Source organism: Sphaeramia orbicularis, chromosome 17 (genome assembly GCF_902148855.1).
Source record: "Sphaeramia orbicularis chromosome 17, fSphaOr1.1, whole genome shotgun sequence".
In the NCBI taxonomy this organism is placed as follows: Eukaryota; Metazoa; Chordata; class Actinopteri; order Kurtiformes; family Apogonidae; genus Sphaeramia; species Sphaeramia orbicularis.
The window spans coordinates 9,532,676-9,554,500 of NC_043973.1; the positions used below are offsets into that span (position 1 = coordinate 9,532,676).

Here is a 21,825-nt window from a genome sequence, read left to right on the forward strand (position 1 = left end):
TTGTTGTATTTTACATCTAAGTTCTGTTTTACAAATTATTGCAAAAGTTTGTTCATGTGCCAGATAAATGAAACAAGTGCTGGAAAGTTTAGACTATTTAATTAATATGAATATTTCATTGATTTATATGTATTCTTGTTATGGTACTAAGGCAACCTAAATGTTAAGCAAGTGCAATGATTTGTTTTCTTCTCTAAACATTTCTTTCTATCCTGTGTAGATTCTATGTCTGTTAAGCTTCTGGCTGCTGCTGAGACAGACGCTCACAGAGAGACGCGAAAAAGAAAAGGATGACAATGCCGGTCTCTCAGACGTTCATGTTGAGGATCAAAAGAAGAAAGGTAAGGCCAGGGCACTTTATTCAGTTTGATAATATCAGAAATGCTGGAAAAATGGTCAGTTAGTGCCAGGTTTTGTGATTCTCGTCGTATTTTATAGAGGAAGAGGACTCTGAGAAAGGAGGGGAGCAGGCCACCATGCAGGTTCTGGGAAAGCATGGTCATGGCTCTGCTGTTAAATACTGGATCTACATCTGCGGGGCATGTTCTTCTTTGTCAGCTTTGAAGGAACCATTGTCATGTACAAGATCATCTACATGATGAGTTCCTCTCCTGTGTGGCACTGTACCAGGTAAAGTTACTTAAAACTCTGTGATTCCCAGGGCATGGTCCTTTATACTGTATGAACTGTATGCAAGTAATTATCTGCAAATACAGTCTAACTACATCAGTTCAGTCAAAAACATATACTTAATAACTTTGTCTTTGACTAGCTAGAATTTTTTTTTTTTTTTAATCTTTCGTACGCAGTATATTCTATACAACAAACAGCTTTTCTGGCTGTGTTGCTAGATAAATAGGAAAGTTTTTAATGTTCAAATTTTTTAGTAATATACAGACTAAAGTGGGTTTTATCTGCTTTTTTTTTTTCTTATTTGACTACTTGAGTAAGTTTCTTTGGATTGACTGGATGAATTGAGAAATGTTAGTTAATATAAAGATTGCCAGTGTTATGTTCCAGACTGAGTGTATGAGAAAGGCACTGTCAAGCATCCAAATTAAAGTTCTCAAAGACAGAGGGTGCTGACAATTTTAGTAGTGTCATAAAGTTTGTGTACCTCATGCTCATAATCCACAGTGTATTCTTGACTGTTTTATAACCCCAATCACAGTAAAACAAAGCGGCCACTCTGAATCCAAATGTCCTCTATGCACTATGTAATTTGATGCATTACAGCTGTTAAAGTCAATTCATAACCTGCAAACCATAGTTAATACAATCATAAGTTACAGTCAGATTTTACTGTCGCCTAGGTTCACTATGAGTGGTGGCGAAGGATCCTGAAGTACTTCTGGATGGCAGTTGTTATGTACACAATGCTGGTCCTCACCCTGGTCTACACATTTCAGTTTAAGGACTCACCACCTTTCTGGTCCAGAATGTTGAACATGGATGAAGAGAGGTGAGCTTTAAAGAGGGACCTCAAAGAAATGGTACTCGTTGAAACCAGTGCACAGAAAAGTGACTGGACTGTTAGATTTTAAGCTTTGGTCATTTATTCATTTTACAACAATCTGTTTTTCTCTTTGTTTGTCTTGTACAATATCTTCTCTGTGATGTTTAAACGGTTTTTGTCAGTCAACATATTTTTTGTCCTTGCTCATAAGCTTTTAAAAATGGTTTTATTGTGTTTTTAACAGAGAAAATACAGAAAATACACCTCTCTTGGGTTGAAACCATATAAAATAAAAAAATTAGATTCTAAACACAGGATGAGTTTCTATATGTAGAAACATTCCTTAAAATGGCATGAATATAAATATTCTCAAATAAAATGTCAAAATGGACTCAGGATGGATTCAGATTTTGTTCATATGGTTGTTTGTAAGATGAGGACTTAGTATTTATGTGCATGTAGTATAACGTGGAAATAGAAATATTTGACCCTGTTAGTGCTGTACATTTTGGTGTTGAAATCATGTGTTTTCTGTTTCTCCAGCTTAAAAGACCTGGGTCTGGAAAAATTTACCGTCTCTAAGCTCTTCACAAGGATCTTCATCCCTACATCCTTCCTGCTGGTGTGTATCCTTCACCTGCACTACTTCCACGACCGCTTCCTCCAACTCACCGATCTTCAGGCTGTAGTAGCCAAGGAGCAAAGCACCATTTACAGGTGAGACCTCTAGGTGTTTTGATGGTGCTTAGATTATGACTCAGTTACAAATGGTCTGGAAAAATAGAAGACCCAATCTAGATAATCTCCTTAAAAACAGTTGAATTGGAACATGTTGATGTAATTTCTTCAAATTTGGCATAAAAAAGGATGAAATGATTACATTTTGGCTATTACCCCAGACATTTTAACCATATTTCAAGAATTCCTTGATAAATTGTAAAAGAATTTCTCACATGTATTTGGATAAGCTGATGATGTGAAGGTATTTTATATCCAGAAGGTCAAAGGTCAACTTCACTCTGACATCATTGTTTTAATAGTAAATAGTTTGTAAGTGCAGTATAGACAGCATGTTGCTGACTGGAGGTTATTCACTAGAATCATACTTGTCAGTATAGAGAGTGCTTTATTTAGCTAAAAATCCACTTAATACTTTTTGATCAAATTCCTTCTTCACTATACATTATATGAGTGTGGACACACATGAATGTAAACTGCAGCTTAACTGCAGCAGTAATGTTTGTTCAAAGATTGTTAGACACTTCTTTGTGTGAATGAACAGATGCTTATTTCTGTAACTTGGCCATAGCAATACATTAGAGGCATAAAGTGGGACTCTGTCTCAATAAGGCTCTATGAGAAGTAAGTAATGTGACATTTCAACATGTAAAACACCTACAGTGACATGAGACTGAGCAGGGAGAAACATTTTCATTTGCTCTTTGTCATACACTTAAAAAAATGCTTGGATCCAACAAAGGATTACATGGCTTTTGCGGGTGCAAAACTGGTGCAAAGAGACAGAAATAGTGTGTAATATCCAAAACATCCAGGAAGGGTGGAATTCACTGAAAATTGCCAACCACATAGCAGCAATGTAATACACATTCAGAGTTTTTGCATAGATGTAAATCAGTGAATATTCATACTTTCAGTGCAAAACGGCCTCTGTCCATGTAAATAAACCTGTTATACAAATCAGAGAATCAGTACTAATATCAGAGAATCAATACTAATATCCCAGATACATTCAGTGTCATTTAACATTATTTCAAGAGTGAGACATTAATGTAACACATTTCAGACTGGTCTGAATTAGTCACAGGCTGCTATTTTGATGGGCATTTCAGTAGATTGTATAATTGACAGGAAATTCTATAGAAGAATGTTTGCTTTGTGATTTACAATTTTGAGGAACTCTGTGCGTGCCCATCCCTTCTCATAAAAAAGTATAAGAGTTTTTACATTTTCTACAATTGTTATGATGGACTAATCTGTGGCCAAAATTTGGAGAAACATTTGAAACACAAGTAAATCTGACAAAAAGCAACAACAAATTGGACTCAAGTTCAAACTTTATGGGTGTATTTATGCCAGCATATCATTAGCAGAAAACATTTTGTGTATAGGTCTTTAACACACAGCAGATTGCCGGTACAAACTCTGCACAATTCCCTGTGTTCTTAGTGGATGCAAATCATTCTTTGTGGATTCAGCCCTTAATGTGATAAGAAAAATACTCCATGGCTTGATAGTACATGTAATATCATACCAGTAAGTGTGACTTTAGCAAAACACAAGGTTTTCATGTTACACATGTTACAATAAACCCAGCGGCCATTTGCTGGGGTGAACTTACATTTTTGATACCTTAATAAATGTCCATCGTGACCTTTGTTTTCTCATGCATTTGCCATTGTGAGCTTCTGTGCATTTTTTCCCCTGTAACTTTCTCTTTACTGAAAATGGCAGGTTATCACATGACCCTCAATTACAATCTGACATAAAGGAAAAAATAATGTACAGTAACATAACTACTGTTGTTGTAGTAAAAGATTGTGGATAAAATAGGTTGGTTTACATAATAACCCTAATCCCGAAAAGAAAATTTCAATGAAATACATTAGGTTTAAAAAAAAAAGTTATAAGTAAGCAAGTAAGAAGCTAGGTGATGTATACATTTCTGAAGTTCCAGCATATTGCCATGATATATCTTCTTGCAGCCTGATTGTCTGAACTATCCACTTACGAGCATATCCTTTTAACTTAGATCTGGCCACATGTATTATCACATCATAAATTAAGTTAATGAAAATAATAAATAAATAACTTAAAAAACAAAAAAAAAGGTTTGAATAAATGAATAAATAAGTAAAGATACTGGACTCTTTTACACCTACTCAAATGTATGGGCCTGCTGGAAAACTTGGGTCACCTTATAACCTCATATGTTATTTATCTCTGCTTCTGTGCATTTTAACATCCACATTTTCACTCTTCATATTGAGTTTTAACAGTTCCACCATTTTGCTGCTTGCTTAGCTCATCTGCTTCAATCTGTGACCTACTGCCATCTTTCCTCTGCCACCTTCCTCTCTGTCCTCTCACAGCCATTCTAAAGTCAATGGGCGTGTCTATCTGATCATGAATAGGTGGGTATCTGCTCGCTTTTTGTGGCATCCATCTCCATCTCATGTTACTTTCATCATTTTCATCTTTTCCCCTTAGTGGCTCATCATTATTAGTCTGTATGTTTCCGGTAATGATTTACTGCAGATTTGAAATATCTCTGCACTTTCTATGTTTTAACGGAATGAATGGTGTTCTTTTTCAGGTTGTGTACTTAATTATTTTGCCTGTAAGCCTGTTCTTGATGGGTACTTTGTTATCTCTCTCAATGTTTTACCCCTTTCTCAATTCAGCCCAATAGTTTCCCCCAAAAAGCTGCATCCCTAATATGTATAAACTGTCCAACCTTTGTAAGACATCTCTTTCTCAAGCATGTGCAAGTAAAAAAAAAAGTTCCTCCCTTCCAGTTTTTTACCAAACATCCCACTCTGCACCGAACCCCCCAAAATGAGACCCTCCCTATAAAAGCTTGCTTGTTTTACACCACAAAAGAAGCATTTTTTCCAGGTTTCATGCATATTGATGAAACTCTGTGGTGTTTTAAAAGTTACTTTGTGTTAGTTTCAACCTGCCTTTGTCAGATTCTCCCCTCACTGTTCATCTCAACTTCTGTGTAACTTTATTCATTCTGAGCAGCATCAAGAAAGAATTCCCATTCAACAGAGCAAGTAAGTGTAAAACAATGGATAACAAAATGCTTGCCTTGATATGTGGCCAGGTGATGCCAGCCAAACGCAACCTTTGACCGCACTTCATTGCCTGAGAGGAATTTAAAGGGTTGATGCCTCTTTTCAGCTCCCAACATAAACCTGCTGCAAGAAGAAAGTCCTTCAGACAAAAAAAAAGTCAGCATAGATCATTTTGAAGAATGCAGATGGAATGTGCACTGCTTATTGATTATAATGCCTGATGAAACACTGCCCCGCTGTTCAGTTATTGGATGCAGGACAAACGACTCCCCTCCCAACGTTTGCATCAGTGCCTTCTGAGAATCAGGTGGCCACAATGTATGTGCATTTATATACTTATGAGGACATAATGTTAAATTCTCAAAGGGGATTCCTCCACTGAAGTTTGTGGATGTTCACATGAATAAAGAAATTAAGCTTTGTGTTTACTACAAATGGAGTGTTGAACTACATAGAATACAACTAGTAGATTCCTTGTAATTTAAAGCATCAGTATTTGAATAGTGATTCAAGCAGCTAAATCACTGTTAACTACATTTTGGGCTTGAAAAGAGAGGACAATGACATTTATCTCTGCTGTCATTTGCAGCGCATGTGTGAAACAGGTGTGGCTCAGTGTGTCCAAATACTGGCACTGACCATTTCCATTGACCAATTTTATGTTTTTACTGGTGAGTTACATGAGCTGAGGCCCATTGTTTAGACCAGTGTGAGGCGTTCATATGGTTTTAAAAGAGGCAAGGTGAACAGTGTTCAAGTTGTTAAGATCATCCGAGATAGATGTTACTACACTGATGAGTAAGTCAGTGGGTCCAGTTGTAAAAAACTACAGTAGCTTTAATTTAAGCCACACTAGGTCTCCCTACTCTTCTCTTACAGTTAGTTTCTCCCAATGTGAAGTCAGTGGAATTCTGCAAATTTGTACTGATAAAATAGTTTCCTCAACAAGTGTTTTGTACCCTTGATTGCATTTATTTGCTAGCTGACAACAGAGAGGACACAAAACAAAAGTAGAGCCTGGGAGTTAGACCAAGGGTTTTCGTGGTTCACAGTCAGCTTCTACTCGTCCAACCCTGGACTGAAAGTTTATTTATGGAAGCAGAATCCTAGAAAAGTCTGACTAGTTTCAGGAAAACAGAAAAAAAAATATCCAAAAACACTGAAGATCCTCATGAGTATATAAAAGCAGATCTCTGCCTATCAGTGTGTATTGAAGTATCTCTGTGTAATAACTCATGTACATAAACACATATTTTCAGATTGGTGCACCCTGATGGCAGCCTGGCTGACCTCACCATGCTCAGCGCCAGCTCAGTAGATGCTGTGTTGATCAGAGAGGAAGAGCCACAAGAGAAGCAGGAGGAGCAGAGAGAGTGGGGGATGGAGAAGGAGGAGGCACTGGTGGTAGTGATGGATGACACTGACATGACTGGCATGAAGCCCACTAGCCTCTCTGACCATCAACAGTCCAGCACGGAGGAAAGCCACCACTGCAGTGTGGGGACTGAGCCAGAGCCCAGCACTGAGCAGAGCTCAGGTACAGAGCAGCAGCAGCTCCACAAACCCCTGATCCGTCAGCTGCCCACTCACATGACTATATGCACTATTATATAGCAAGCCTTTAAAGCACATGACTGTTAGAGACGTTTATATCTCCATCAGGTCTTCAGTCTGCTCAGACATACGGTATACTGCACGCTCCTAAAGGCCAACGCAGAAGCTCAGTCTGCTGCTCAAGTATCTGCTGGCTGTGCTTTTTTAACCAGCCGTTAATCATCCCTGGCAAAGTTGTAAAAATCCTCTGTATTGCAGATATTTGGCCTCAGGAAGATTTATTTCTAGTTTTCTGTTCTGACATTGCGCATAACTCAAGAGCTCACTTTCACCCATCACATCTTCCTTCTAAGTCCAACCAAAGCTGCACCATTAGCTTATTTACACAGACAATCACGCTGCTCTTAAATTAATATGTTGTTTATATACACAGAAAATAAAATAGGTGATAAAACACACCCCTGCAGGGCCTCTCAGTTTATAATGAGCTGCAGACTATATGAGCTATATGCGCTCTCAGAGTTTCTTATCCAAACAATGAGGCCACTATAAGCAGATAATGCTGCTTTTGTAAAACCACTACACTGTAACGGGAGGTTTTATATCCTTTGTGAGAATATAAAACCAGAAATTACATCTGTGTTCTCAGGTAATTAAAGGAAGTATGTTGAATATGCCCAACTGTGAAATTTTTAAGTATGTTTCCAAATATTTTGGTATACAGTGTATATAGGGAAAAACTTTTACTGCTTCAGAGTACATGTAAAACACTGGTTTAGCTGCTATGTATCAGTTATACATGGAATTAAATCAGAGCACAATTATTTTTTTTTACATTCAAATTAAATGTAAACTATCAAATGTATTGCATTCTAGTCAACAATATTCATTCAGAGGAGTTCCTTCTGATCTACCTTGACTTGGATGTTACTAGTTGGTTTTAATGACTATAGTCACAATTAGAATGGACTGAAGAGGCTTTGTATTTACTATATTTGGTTATTAATTTCAGATTTGTCTTTATTTATTATTGCATTCATCAGTACAAAGTTGTAACAGAATGAATGATGCATTGTTACTGTCAGTTTTGTTTTTCTTTTTCATGTGATTTGTTGACGTTAAGGAATATGTATTGTTGTGCATGTGTTTAAGAGTACAGAGAGAATCATCTAGAAGTCCATTCTGGTTTGAGTTAGTGAATTAGAGTACACAGTTAGCAAAAAGCCAGCAGTGGGATAATGGTGTTAAAACAGACGACTGTAATTGTAAGACAACTTTCCATTTGCACCTCTTAAGTCTTGTTGGTTCTTTTGTTTAAATGTCTCTGGTTTATGTCTCTGCTCCTTAGATCTGAAGAATAAATGGCACCTGGTGGTTGACCGTCTGACTGTGCTCTTCCTTAAGTTCCTGGAGTATTTCCACAACTGCAGCTGTTCATCTGGTGGTTGCTGGAGATCCACATCATTAAGATCGTTGCCTGCTACATTGTCCTGGTCTCTGTCAGAGAGGTATGGAGGGGTGACCTGAAGAGAGAGGGCTGACTAAGGTCCCAATCTGCAACAGCTAGGAATGACTGAGTTTGATTTGACCAGTCAGACCGAGCATGTCCCGCAGGTTGATTTATCAAGTAGCTGATCAACAGAAAATGTGGCAACAATTTTGACTCAATTAAGTTTTAGTCATTTTTTAATACAGTAAACTGATGTAACATAGATTTTTTCCAAATTCAAATTTGTTGCTTTCATACTTAAATTAATTGTTGCTGTTAGACATCTACTCCAGTGGATTCAAACTGTGTTCATGTTTATTTTTATCACTCTATTTTATAAAAAAAAAGCCTTATGTAATGCTGATAGCACAGACCCAGAACCCAAATGCAGAACACGGAAGCGGATGTAAAAGTTTACAGAGTTTATTGTATACAGTTAGGAAGATTATGATAATGAACAGGATCTTGAGGACAGCGGCCAAGGAAGTCCTCGTCTGAACCGTCCTCCGGGTTTCGGACGCGAACCCACGGTTCGGCTCCGGATTTAGTGCTGGCTCGCCGACTAGGGGAAAGCAGAGGGAGGTCAGGGACGGAAACAGGTCATGTACGGAGAGGCAATCAGACAGGCGACAGGACATAGGGAAAAGGCAAACTCACGTACCGAAAAATCAGGCGAAGACGTCAAAAAACCAGGAAGGCAGATGGAGGCTGACAAAACCAACAGGGAGCAGGCAACAAACAGGCAAAACAGGATGACAAAAACAGGTCGAAACACAGTAAGGCAAACGAACAGACAGGATCAAAAACGCTGGTGAGTAATCTACAAGAAAAAACGAACTGGCGTCTGATCAGGGGAAAGGACAGGGTATAAATACACAAAAGGGAGGGAAGACAACGAGACACAGGTGGAACACATTAGGGCGGAGTCAGGTAATCAGGGAAAAGGTGAACACGAACCAGGAAGGGAAGTAAAGACCACAGACAAGACACATGAGGAAAACTTAACAAAATAAAACAGGAAGTGACAGACAAACAAAAGACAGACAACCCCAGACTAACGTCCGGTAACAGGCTTCACACCTTACCTCAAGCCTTAGATTACAAATATGGCATCTGAAAAATGTTATGCAAAAAGACAGCTACTGAAAGATTATTTTTTCTTTTAATGTCTGTAGAAAGCTGTAGGCCTTTCATTTGTATTAAATTCAATTTGATTTGACATTGAACTGAACTTTCACAGATATAAATAAAATATAAATAAATAAAAACTGTGATGAAATGTAATTATTTTCAAAATATATTTAGATTGTTGATCTTTTTTTCTTTTTTTAAATGATTTATCCAGTTTATTTAAAGCAGCATATGACTTTACTCACAATTTTTTTTGTTTCAAATTTGTAAAACCTGAGTGATAGCCTAATTATCACTAATCCATTAGTCTTTCTGTGCTTATGCACCTGAATCACTTCCCTCATGGTGAAATACTTCGAAGATGACTCCATCATAAACACAGTCCCCTTGTTTACATAACAAACTGAAATGTCACTCGGGCCTTTTGGAAATTTTGCCGCAAAGTGCATTGTGGGAATGAGAATTCCACGCAGTGACCAAGCGAAAGGGGTTTCTCACAGATTTGGCAAGAAAATGAGCTACAGCGTAAAATTATACAGTCCACAAGGGTTGTTTTAAAGAATAAGTATAGTCGGTGGGTGGAGGTAAAGGTGAAATTTGGGTTCAGCACTCACGAAGAGGCAGCGAAATTGCTGCTGCGTGGAATTCCCATTCCCACAATGCACTTCGCAACTAAATTTCCGAAAAGGCCCAAGTGATGTTATGCAAACAAGTGGACTGTGTGTATAATGGAGTCATCTTTGAAGTTGTTCACCCTGAGGGAAGTCATTCAGGTGTGTTAGCACAGAAAGACTAATGGATTAGTGATAATTAGGCTATCACTCAGGTTTACAAATTTGAAAAAATAATTTGTGATGAAAGTCCTACACTGCTTTAAAATACTCCTTGAATGTATATGTGTAAGTAATGAAACGATGTTACTCAAAAATGTTCATGTTTGTAGAATTCAGAGGATTGGGAGGCACATGAGAACAACAGTGGAAAAAGGATTTATGTGGCTGTTTTTTTTGTCTTCATCACCTGTATTGTATTCTGTACAGGTGTCTTTGTTCAACTATGTGTTCCTGGTGTCCTGGGCCTTTGCGCTGCCCTATAGTCAGTATCGGGCCCTTGCTTCCAGTGTTTGCACTGTCTGGACATGTGTCATCATCGTATGTAAAATGTTGTACCAGCTGAAATCTATAAACCCGCCATCATACTCCAAGAACTGTACTATGGTAAATCTTAACATTCTCTGGCTCAAGTACATTTCTAGGATCCACATCTAAAACATAATTAATGTGTTTATTGCTTTTTACAATTGATTATGCTGTAATTGATTTAAGGGATTTATTTAATCATAGATACAAGAAGGCATTAAATGGTTTACAGTAAATGTTAAATTACACACATTTGAATGGAGTCATCAATTTATTTTTCTGTCCACAGCCCATGGGCTACAGAGAGCATGAGAAAAATGAGTTGAAGGATTCTCTGCTGTATAAGGAACCTATTGATCCAGCCAACTGGGTGGGCTTGCACAAGTCTGATGACCTGCTGGGTTACCTTAGGGTGAGAAGTGTGAATGTACATTTACTCAAATACTTTTACCCTGAGGTACTTGTACTTTTATTACTTCCACATTTCCTCAAATTTACGCTTCTACTCAACCATTTCCTGGAGGTAAATAGATTTGTCTGACAGCTGTAACCTGAATTAGCTAACTGTTTTGTGTCCCCTTCATGTGCACATGTTCAATTGAACTACTTGCGATTAATTTAAAACAGGCTTGTTTTCTGAACTCATCAAAGGTTGACTTTTAAGACTTCATGGTTGTTATCAGAGAGTGATGCTATAGAGATTATAGAATAAAACTGCCTAGTCATCAGTATGGTAATTCCAATGAGCTCAGCCATAATTATCTACAGCAGTAAAATGCGACATATGCATTAATGCAGCAGTAATGATAATAAATAGTGAAATTCTGTCTGTGGTCCTGCTCGATGGCTTTTACCTTTTATATATTTTGTTGGTAATATTTGAGTATTTTTTCATGTATTAGTACTTTAACTACATCACAATAAACAAACTGTAAAATTTTCATAACAAGTTTTGCAAAGTTCACAGTTTCCTAGAATTAAAGTGATGTCTTAAATTGTTTATTTAATGTGGGAAAATGGTGTTACCTCTTACTGGTACTTTCTAAATGACTAAAAAAGATTATATCCCTAAACTTTATGTCAGTTAATTGTGTAGATTCAACAAAACAATCAAATATTTGAAAGCATTTCCTCTTTCTTCCATGTATGCAGTACAACCTGCTGATGTTGGCTGTATTAGCATTTGAGGTGACCATCTACCGCCATCAGGAATACTTCAGACTCAGGAACAAACTGTCACCTCCCGCAGCCAGAATTATCTTCCACGATATAACACGGCAACACCTGGACATAGGCATCATCCACTTCATCAAATACTTCATTAACTACTTTTTCTACAAGTTTGGGCTTGAGGTAAATGACAGCAGCTCCTGATATGTCATTGGTTCACTTACATATTGTTAGCCTCATAGCATAATTGCCTCGTATGCTCATAGACTCATATACTACATGGACAAAAGTATTGGGACACATTGAATTCAGGTGTTTCTTTTCAAACACAGGTCTGGGATACAAAACAGTAATGACAAATGTCACAATATAGTTTTATATTATGATTAATATCATATTGATATATATCAGTGCTGTCAAACGATTGCAATTTTTAAACAGATTAATCACAGGGTTGCTGTGGATTAATTTTGATTAATCACACTTAAATATACAGTATTCATTTTAATCTGTGTTAATCGTGCTTCATTTTGCATGAGCAAACAGACTCAAGAAGAAGGGGCTATATATACACTTATTGTGTTTGTTGCAAGCTGGGGGATGCGTTAGCCTATGCTAGCAGAATACTCGAGTAACGTATGCTTTGCGTTAATGTGGTATTTTAAGTTGGAAGTGCTTCGGTGAAAACAAAACTCCTTCCTGCAGAGTGTGCATAATACTTTATGTTGGTCAACTGTTCTGTCTTGGGGTTTTTTTGTACTCATATCTCCCATCGAGAGGGCCACCGTGCTGTTTCGCATCTTCCATCTTTATGGGTTGTTCTGCTGCCTGTAACTACTGGATCAACGGCCCATTTGCACATGCACGATGGTAACTCTACTTGGACAACCTGCCCAAAATGTGTGCCAGAGACATTCAGAGTCATTCTGCGCTGCAATGGGTTAATTGCCTTAAAATTTTAATCAGATTATCATGATGATGGATTAATTCATGTTAACGTGTTAATTTGACAGCCCTAATAGATATAAAAAAATCTTTTTCTCACCCACCTGAGTGGTGTCTCCTTCAGACTCAGGTCCTCTACCAGAGGCCTGGGATCCTGAGGGTTCTGCGGAGGATCTTAGCTGTTCCTAGGATTGTGCTCTATTGGACAGAGATCTCTGATGTTGTTCCTGGTATCTGCTGGAGCCATCCTCTCAGCTTGAGGGTCACTGCCCCTAGTGCCCCGATCACTACTGGTTCCACCATTGCCTTGACACCCCACATTTTCTCTGTTTCTTCTTTCAGCCCTTGGTATTTCTCGAACTTCTCATGTTCTTTCTTTGTGATGTTGATATCACTTGGGAGTGCTACATCTATCACTACCAGTTTCTTCTGATGTTTATCCACTACCACTATGTCAGGCTGGTTGGCCATCACTATCTTGTCGGTCTGGATCTGAATGTCCCACAGGATCTTGGCCTGTTATTTCTCTATCACCTTCAGGGATGTCTCCCATTTGAACCCTGGGACCTCCAGTCCATACTTGGTACAGATGTTCCTGTACACTATGCCCGCTACCTGGTTATGCCGCTCCATGTATGCCTTGCCTGCCAGCATCTTACACCCTGCTGTGATGTGCTGGACTGTCTCACAGCCTACACCTGGGGTCTTGTCTGGTGTGGTAGACCCTGGCCTCTATTGCTCTGGTGTTCAGGGCCTGTTCTTGTGCAGCCATGAGTAGTGCCTCTGTGCTGTCTTTCAGTCCAGCCTTTTCCAGCCACTGGTATGTTTTCTGGATATCAGCCACTTCCTCAATTTGCCGGTGGTACATGCCATGCAAGAACTTGTCCTTCCATGATGGCCCCTTGGGCTCCTTGTCCTTACTGGACTTTTGTTGCCTGAGGTATTCACTTATCAGTTGATCATTGGGGGCCATTTTCTTGATATATTCCTGGAGGTTTGCTGTTGGCTCCTGGACAGTGGTTCTGACACTTACTAGTCCTCAGCCCCCTTTCTTTCACTTTGTGTACAGCCTCAGGACGCTGGACTTAGATAGATAGATAGATAGATAGATAGATAGATAGATAGATAGATAGATAGATAGATAGATAGATAGATAGATAGATAGATAGATAGATAGATAGATAGATAGATAGATAGATAGATAGATAGATAGATAGATAGATAGATAGATAGATAGATACTTTATTGATCCTTTGCAGGAAATTGTTTGGTTACAACAGCAGTACAAAAAAACACACTCATCCATCACAACAGACATCCCACATACAACCACAATGGAATGAAGAACTGTTAAAAACAGAATAAAATATATATAAATATATAATTTGTACAATAAAGTAATGTAAAATAATACAATAAAACACAAACACCTATAGTATGCACAGCATACAATATTTATCACAGGACTTAGGGTGAACCCTCCATGCATGGTAATGAGCTTTCTTGTCTTGATATCAGTGGCTTGTATCTCTTCCAGTGGCCAGGATATTATGCCAGTGGGGTATCTGATCACTGGTAGGGCATAGGTATTAATGACTTTGATCTTATTTTTGCTGTTTAGCTGACTTTTCAGGACTTGCCTTACCCTCTGTAGGTATTTGGCTGTGGCTGACCTCCAAGCTGCCTCCTCATGATTACCATTTGCCTGTGGGATCCCCAGGTATTTGTAACTGTCCTTGACGTCTGTATGTTCCCTTCAGGTAGTTCAACCAACCCTTCAGTTGTGATCATCTTTCCTCTTCTAGATATCATCCACCACATTTATCTAGTCTGAATGACATCCCAATGTCTTGCTGTAGATCCGAGTGAGGTGGATCAGGGAGTCAATGTCACGCTCATTCTTGGCATACAGCTTGATGTCATCCATGTAGAGGAGGTGGCTGATGGATCTCTCACTTCGGAACCGGTACCCAAAGCCACTCTTTGAGATGATCTGGCTGAGGGGGTTTAGGACTATGCAGAACAGCAGGGGGGAGAGAGCATCTCCTTGATATATACCGCATCTGATGCTCAATTGCGCAATTGGTTTTGACTTGGCCTCCAGAGTCGTGTTCCATAGCCTCATCGAGTTCTGGATGAACTCTCTTAGTGTCCTGTTGATGTTTTCCAGCTTAGGCACTCCAGTGTCAGGTGTGTGGCACTGAGTCATCGGCTTTCCTTGTAGTCAATCCAGGCAGTGCACAGGTTGGTGTTCCTCGTCTTACAGTCTCGGGCAATTGCCCTGTCAACCAGTTGCTGGTGTTTGGCTCCTCTGGTGTTGTTGCCTATTCCTTTCTGTGCTCTGCTCATGTATTGCTCCATGTGCCTACTCACCTTAGCCGCTATGATGCCTGATAGGAGCTTCCATGTCATGCTGAGGCAGGTTATAGGCCGGTAGTTGGATGTTATTGTTCCCTTCTGGGGGTCCTTCATTATGAGGACTGTCCGGCCCTGGGTTTGCCACTCTGGATGGTTTCCCAACTTTAGCAGCTGGTTCATCAGTGCTGCTAGGCGTTCATGGAGTGCAGTCAGCTTCTTAAGCCAGTAGGCGTGAATCATGTCAGGCCCTGGTGCTGTCCAGCTCTTCATTTTGGACACTCTTGTGTGGATGTCTGCTAGAGTGATGACTACTGGATCTTGTTCTGGAAGTTGGCTGTGCTCTGCCTGTAAGTCTTTCAGCCATTGGGTGTTAGTGTTATGTGCTGCCTCTTCTTCTCCAGATACTCTTCTTCCAGTATTGTCCAGTCTCAGCTCTGGGTGGGTCTGTTGTCACCTTGTTACCGTGCCATTGAGAGTAGACCTTAGCTGGGTTGGTGGAGAACACCTTGTTTATTCTCCTTGCCTCTACTTCTCTTGTATACCTGTTTAGGCGGGTAGCTAGGGCTGTGAGCCTTTGCTTTGCAGTCTCCAGTGCCTTAGTTGTGGACAGTTTGTTATATTTCCGGGGCAGCTCTTTCCTTAGATTCACACCTCTGCTTAGTTCTGTTAAAAGGCTGACTTCTCTCCGTGCCGCCACGATCTTTGCCTCTAGCCTTCTCCTCCATGGGGCAACTCGCTCCTTCTGGCTACCACTCATGCTGTTCATCTTGTAGCCAAGCATCTCTAGGATGACTGTTGCTGCTGCATACATCAGCTGGTTGTCTCAGTGATGGTAGTGGTAGGGATAGTTAGGAGTGCGGTGTTCAAGTCTTTCAGTAGAGACTGGTCTGGTACTTTGTTGTTTAGCCTTGGCAAGGAGGTAGTTGAGTTCCCCCCAGGACTTCATGATTCTCTCTCTCAGGTCAGCTGCCCTTGCATTCAGTCCGTCTGTCTTTGGGGCCTGGTACCAATCTCGATATAACAATTTAAACCAAACTAACCATGCAATGATATTTATCACAATATAAAACTGTAGTATGATATTTGTTATTACTGTTTTGTATCCTAGACCCCAGTTAGAAAAGAAACACCTGAATTCAACATGTCTCAATACTTTTGTCCTTGGTAGTGGTATGCCTTAGGCAATTATGCTATGAGGCTAACAAATGCACTGTTATGTTGAGACCACATGTTCTTGATGTTCTTCCAACAGACGTGCCTGTTGTTGGGGGTCAATGTAATTGGGGCAGCGCATGGAGCTTCTATGCCATGCTTCATGCCTTTGCATTGATAGCAGTCATGTACAGGCGCAGGAGGAAAGCCATTGCTGAGATCGGCCAAAGTAAACTGGCTGCTATCCGTGCCTGCATGCTGACTTTCCAGTACTTTGTCTGCATCGGAATCCCACTGCAGCCTGTAAAGGTGTGTGTGGTCCTTGCCCAGTTTGCACTTGCATTGATCAGAGAGACGGTCACTGAGAGGCAGCAATCTTCTGGCAATTTCAGCCTCATTTCATGATTATTTTATTATGGAGTAATGATATATATATGTCTATAACTAATTACTTTTTTTGGACCTTTCACAATGATACAGAACAGAGATAAGTAGTAACCCTTTTTCATTTCAAAAGATTTGATTAATACTCTTTATTAATTTTCTGTCATTTAATTACATGGTTCATAGACTAATTATGTAGCAGGACTACACACGATTAATGGCTTTGCTGTTACTTCTGCATCACCTTAGAGTGATAATCCATGGCCTAAGTTCAAATCTGGAATGGGTTAAATATAAAAGGCGTGTAGAATTGAGATAAACTCTGTCAAGGCTTTTATTGCCCATCTAGTCCTTTTTATAACAAATAATAAATGTGACATTGTATGTTTTTATGCAGTATTTTTGATGATGGTTTTCATTTCAGACTATCCCTGAGGTTTCCCAACTCTACACTGACTCCAAAGTGGTTAAGTGGCTCATGTTCCAGATTTCCGCACCAAACCCAGTTCAACATTCCTCATCTGTATGTGTCGTTTGGGCTGAACATCATTCATCATCTTCAGATATGTGTTGCTAATTTGTTATTAATATTAATGTGTCTTCTTTTGTCTCCTGTCTTAGATGATTTCATGTTACTCCTCTGTGCTCTCTCTCAGAGGCAGGTCTTTGAGGATGAAACAAGGCAGCAGTACGTATTATGGCTGGAGACAACGTGGAGATCTGCAGAGACCTGGATGCAGCCTCCTTCAGTGTCCACAACCCTGTCCCTGATTTTAGCCATTGCAGTATAAAGGCTGATCCTGACTTGTAATCATGTTTTACAGTATACGTGCCTGAATATAGATATGACCTGGACTCCTGATCCTAAACTCATGTTTAACTATCACATTAAGGTTTTGAATTTAATTACATAAAGCAGTTCTCACAATTGGTTGTCAGTAGAGCATGACTGAGCCAGTATAAAATGTTCATATCTGCAGGGGGCTGGGGATCCGTTATTAGGGAGGACATTTTCCAAGGACCCATTCATTATCGTAATAAGTAAAATCTTACTACTAACAATCTATATAATAAAAGTTTTGCACCTAAAGACAGATTGACATTATCTATTAGAACTGATAGGATTTTTTTCTGCGAGCAAATGTTGAAAGATAATGAAGAACACTGAGAAAACTGGATGTATATTGCTGAAACATTTATTGGAACAAACTCGTGAGAACAGATTACTAAGTACGGGAGTTGTCAGAATCAAGTTCTGAATGCACTTCCTGATGTACAAAGTTGTATAGTGTCTAATGATGTGCCCAGGTTTAAGGACAACAGCAACCGACACATGTATGGACATTGATAAAAGAGAGAGAGCAGCTAGTTTAGGCAAAATATGTCTATGAAACCTGGCCTGTAGACATCTCACCTGCAGATCCCAGATGGAGGATAGAGTACAAGGCAGAATGTGCAAACAGTAGCGCACCATGATCTGCATCCTGATCTCAGAACTAAGAGATGGAAAAAATACGAGATATATTAGAATTTCTCTAACCAGAGTTATATCAGAGTTATTTCTTTTTTAGGTAGGAGTAATGGACACAACTGTTGCACACTGTTCCATTTGTTGACATGCAGGTTTTGATGATACAGCACAATTTTATACTTTAGAGATACTTATTTGCTGACCTCTGGCTACAGGTTGCAGACGGCCAGGACTCCCAGACCCAACTTTGAGAACCACTGTTGAAAGAAACTGTTATTTATTTCCTCTGACTTTGAGAAAAGTAGCTTTTTGTGTTAAATGGAGAGCTACACGTTACTGTGACCCTGTCACTGTGAAAAGCTACTGTATGATTCTCTCCAATTCAGGGGCAAGTCACTTGTTGGAAAGCCTTCCCACACTACCACTTTCTCCAGTTTTCCTGCTCAGAGGGCAGCTCAGTTAAAAAAACCCCAAAAAACTGTTGTTGTACTTGGCTTCTAGCTTTGTAACTGTAGAAATCTTAAGTGGGGTGGTGCTGAATAAGAACATACTCACTCAGCAAATCCCTTATCCTAGACAAATAAAGGTCCAAAAAAATTGATGGATGACAGTAACTTATGTCAGTAGCTTTGTGAGAGGTGTTATTGAACACCGACTGTATTTATAATTCAGAATTTTGGCTGTCATCCCACATTTGAATCTGGGGCTGACTTTGCATGTCAAAAAAAAAAAAAAAAGACAAAGACAGAAGGGGTTTAGAGGGGGAATTAGAAGGACAGCAGGAGCATCCTGACCTGTCCACAGTCATTGATTATGTGCTCTTCACATTCCACTGTGTTGATGCGCAAAGTGGACAAGTCTTTTATTAACGCACTCTGTGTCCATCAACAAGCCTTAGTAGAGAGAAAGAGAGCGGTACAGCCTGTCTGTCCACGCCACGGCAGCTCTGCAACTTATCCAGTCGTTTCCCTCCAGGATCAAATTACGGATACGGGGTGGGGGAGAAATCCATATCCACAAAACACTCTGGTCCGTCACTCTGAGACTCAGACGCTTTTGCCCTGTACTCTAACTCATAAATAGCTTTTAAGTATGGAAAAAGGTATTTTCTCCCCTCTGATGAGAAGGACCTCACTCAGCTATTCCGGCCATCAACACAGAGTCCAGTTGCAAACCCACTTCATCAGAGCTCCTTCCTTAACAGCATTGTTTTCCCAAGGTTCATTAAATTAATGCATGTAGCTTCCTATGTTTACAATGCACCTCATATTAATGGTTTCACATTTGACAAACAGGATCTATGCACATGCTTTTAGCATGTTAGATACACAGACAAGTGCACAGTAGTGTACCTGTCCTGAGTGACAGGAGTCAGGTTTCAGCTCTGGTTCCCATTCATTGATTCGACTCCTACCGGTGGCCTGACAGTAAGTGATACACTAAGTGTGATGGATGAGTAGATTATGCACATAGCAACAGAATGACCAGAATGTTGTTTTGACTTTCATTATGTAAGAAGCTTGCATTCTTGTTTGTAATGTAGCTCAGCTGGTTGGTGTCCATACTGAGGACTTTGAGCTTCATGGACCTGAAACCAAATTATATTTTTGTATTATATGAGTACAGTTAAATAAAAAAAATTGTCTCATGAAACAAAAAATTAGCAGCCAAATTTGGCAGGGTATTTTTGTAATCATATACTTCTCTGTCAACATTTTAATATAGAATGAAATTAATACATGTTTTGGATACAGACATTTAAATGACAATGCACAAAAGAGTAAAACACTTGGTTTTACTACACTTCACTTTACAAACCGGCTGCTCCATAGAAAAAATAAATGCTATGGTCATTTGAAACCAGCATGGAAAATGCACATAAAAATTACGTACTTGTACCAGAGAGGGTGAAATATATGGATCCCGTCCTATCTTTCTTTGAGGAACATTGGTTTGAAACCTTTTTCACACAGTTGACTTATGGTGTTTCTTTGCTCCTGACAGCCTAGGAGAATGTTTTCACACTAGCTCAGCTGCTGATTTCAGCTCTTTAAAGTAACATCATTGTTAAATGATTTTACTAACTGAATAACTCATCTGTCTCTTTACTTTATGATTTCATTGTTACCTCTCTGCCAAGGACGGCGGAGGTTGTGTTTCATCGGGGTTTGTTTTGTCTGTCAGTCTGTTAGCAAGTTTAACTCAAAAAAGTTATGGATGGATTTTCATGAAATTTTCAGAAATGTTGATACTGGCCAAGGAACAACTGATTAAATTAAATTTTGGTGGTGAATGGGGGGGGGGATTTTTGTTTGTTTATCTGTCTCTTAGCAAGATAACTCAAAAAGTTATGGAAGGATTTTGATGAAATTTCAGGAAATATTGATACTGGGCACAAGGAACAAATGATAACAGTTTGGTGATGATTGGGGGGGGATTATAGTCATATTCTATGTTATATTTCTATTCTATTTTATATAGTTCTTTCTACTATGTTCCTGTTGCACCATGGGCCTTAGAGTTGTGCAGATTCAGTCTTTTGTATATATGGCAAAACTGACAATAAAGCTGACTTTGACTTAAATGTTTGTACTTTTAACAAACTACTAAACATACATGAATTTTATTTAAACTGTAGTATCTCTCAGTTATTAAAAATACCACATATTGACAAACATTACATAACATTTGACATTCAGTACTTTGCTGATGTTGAACTGACCTGGTGATAATGAGGAAGCAAATGTATTCCACATTAATCTACATTAGATACATCACTTAGGTTTAGAAGTTATTTATAAGTTTTAATATTCAGTATATTCCCAGTGACTGGAGCTGCCTAACAGTTTGGGTCATAAAAGAAAAGTTTTTTCATAAAAGCTGTACTGTAATGTATTATTGTGTTTGTTGTCCTTGATGTTTTTTGAATAAAAATGCATTATGCGTTCAAATGCATATTCTGTATTTTCCTCTAGGTCTTACCTGGACATGCTGAAGGTCATCATGTTTAGCTATCTATTCTGGTTTGTCCTCACCATTATCTTCATTACTGGAACCACACGTATCAGTGTCTTCTGCATGGGCTACTTAGTGGCCTGCTTCTATTTCCTGCTTTTTGGTGGCGAACTTTTACTGAAACCAATCAAAAGGATCCTCCGCTACTGGGACTTCTTAATCGCCTACAACATCTTTGTGATCACTATGAAGAACATTTTGTCTGTGAGTAGTCTGCCGCATTTTGTTTACATAGATGAATTCATTCACTCCATGGATGAAAATGTCTGTATTTGAGAGACTAAGAGACACACTTAGAGACATGAATTGTTCTTAAATATATATGATAATCTGGGGTCAGAGTTTTATGGAAAAGAAAATATGGCAAGATATTTTCTGAGTCACTCACTGATGTTATCAGCTCAAGTGCCTTTTGTTCTTTTCATTTATTTTGACAATATTAAATAGAAAAAAGTATGATGAAGAATTCTTTGTTTGCATTTTTTCTAGATCTTGGCTTGTGGATACATCAATTCTCTGATTAAGGACCGCTGCTGGTTAATTCAGCTGTTAAGTCTGGCCTGCACTATCAAGGAATACAACATCGATACCAATCAAGACCATCTGCGTAAGATGATGGCAATACTTGTTTGTTTATTTTCGAAAACTTCAAATGAAACATCCTCTGTTTTCCTGGTGGTAGTGTGATTTGCTGCAGTAGACTCCAGCAGTGTGGTTTCCAATAAGCTAAAATATTAAGGCCA

General features: G+C 39.0%; 1 protein-coding gene across 1 annotated transcript in view; it reads left to right on the forward strand.

The window, feature by feature from the left end:
* Window positions 1-21,825, forward strand: part of piezo2b (piezo-type mechanosensitive ion channel component 2b) — a 98,555-nt gene that overhangs the window by 44,118 nt on the left and 32,612 nt on the right. The window contains 20 exon segments of the mRNA XM_030161253.1: window positions 221-341; window positions 439-534; window positions 537-599; window positions 602-630; window positions 1,314-1,462; window positions 2,000-2,173; window positions 6,534-6,811; window positions 8,177-8,248; window positions 8,251-8,336; window positions 10,489-10,665; window positions 10,877-10,999; window positions 11,740-11,940; window positions 16,313-16,342; window positions 16,345-16,521; window positions 17,021-17,072; window positions 17,075-17,119; window positions 17,218-17,268; window positions 17,271-17,380; window positions 21,041-21,286; window positions 21,572-21,689. Of these exon segments, the coding sequence (XP_030017113.1) occupies window positions 221-341; window positions 439-534; window positions 537-599; window positions 602-630; window positions 1,314-1,462; window positions 2,000-2,173; window positions 6,534-6,811; window positions 8,177-8,248; window positions 8,251-8,336; window positions 10,489-10,665; window positions 10,877-10,999; window positions 11,740-11,940; window positions 16,313-16,342; window positions 16,345-16,521; window positions 17,021-17,072; window positions 17,075-17,119; window positions 17,218-17,268; window positions 17,271-17,380; window positions 21,041-21,286; window positions 21,572-21,689 (2,398 nt within the window).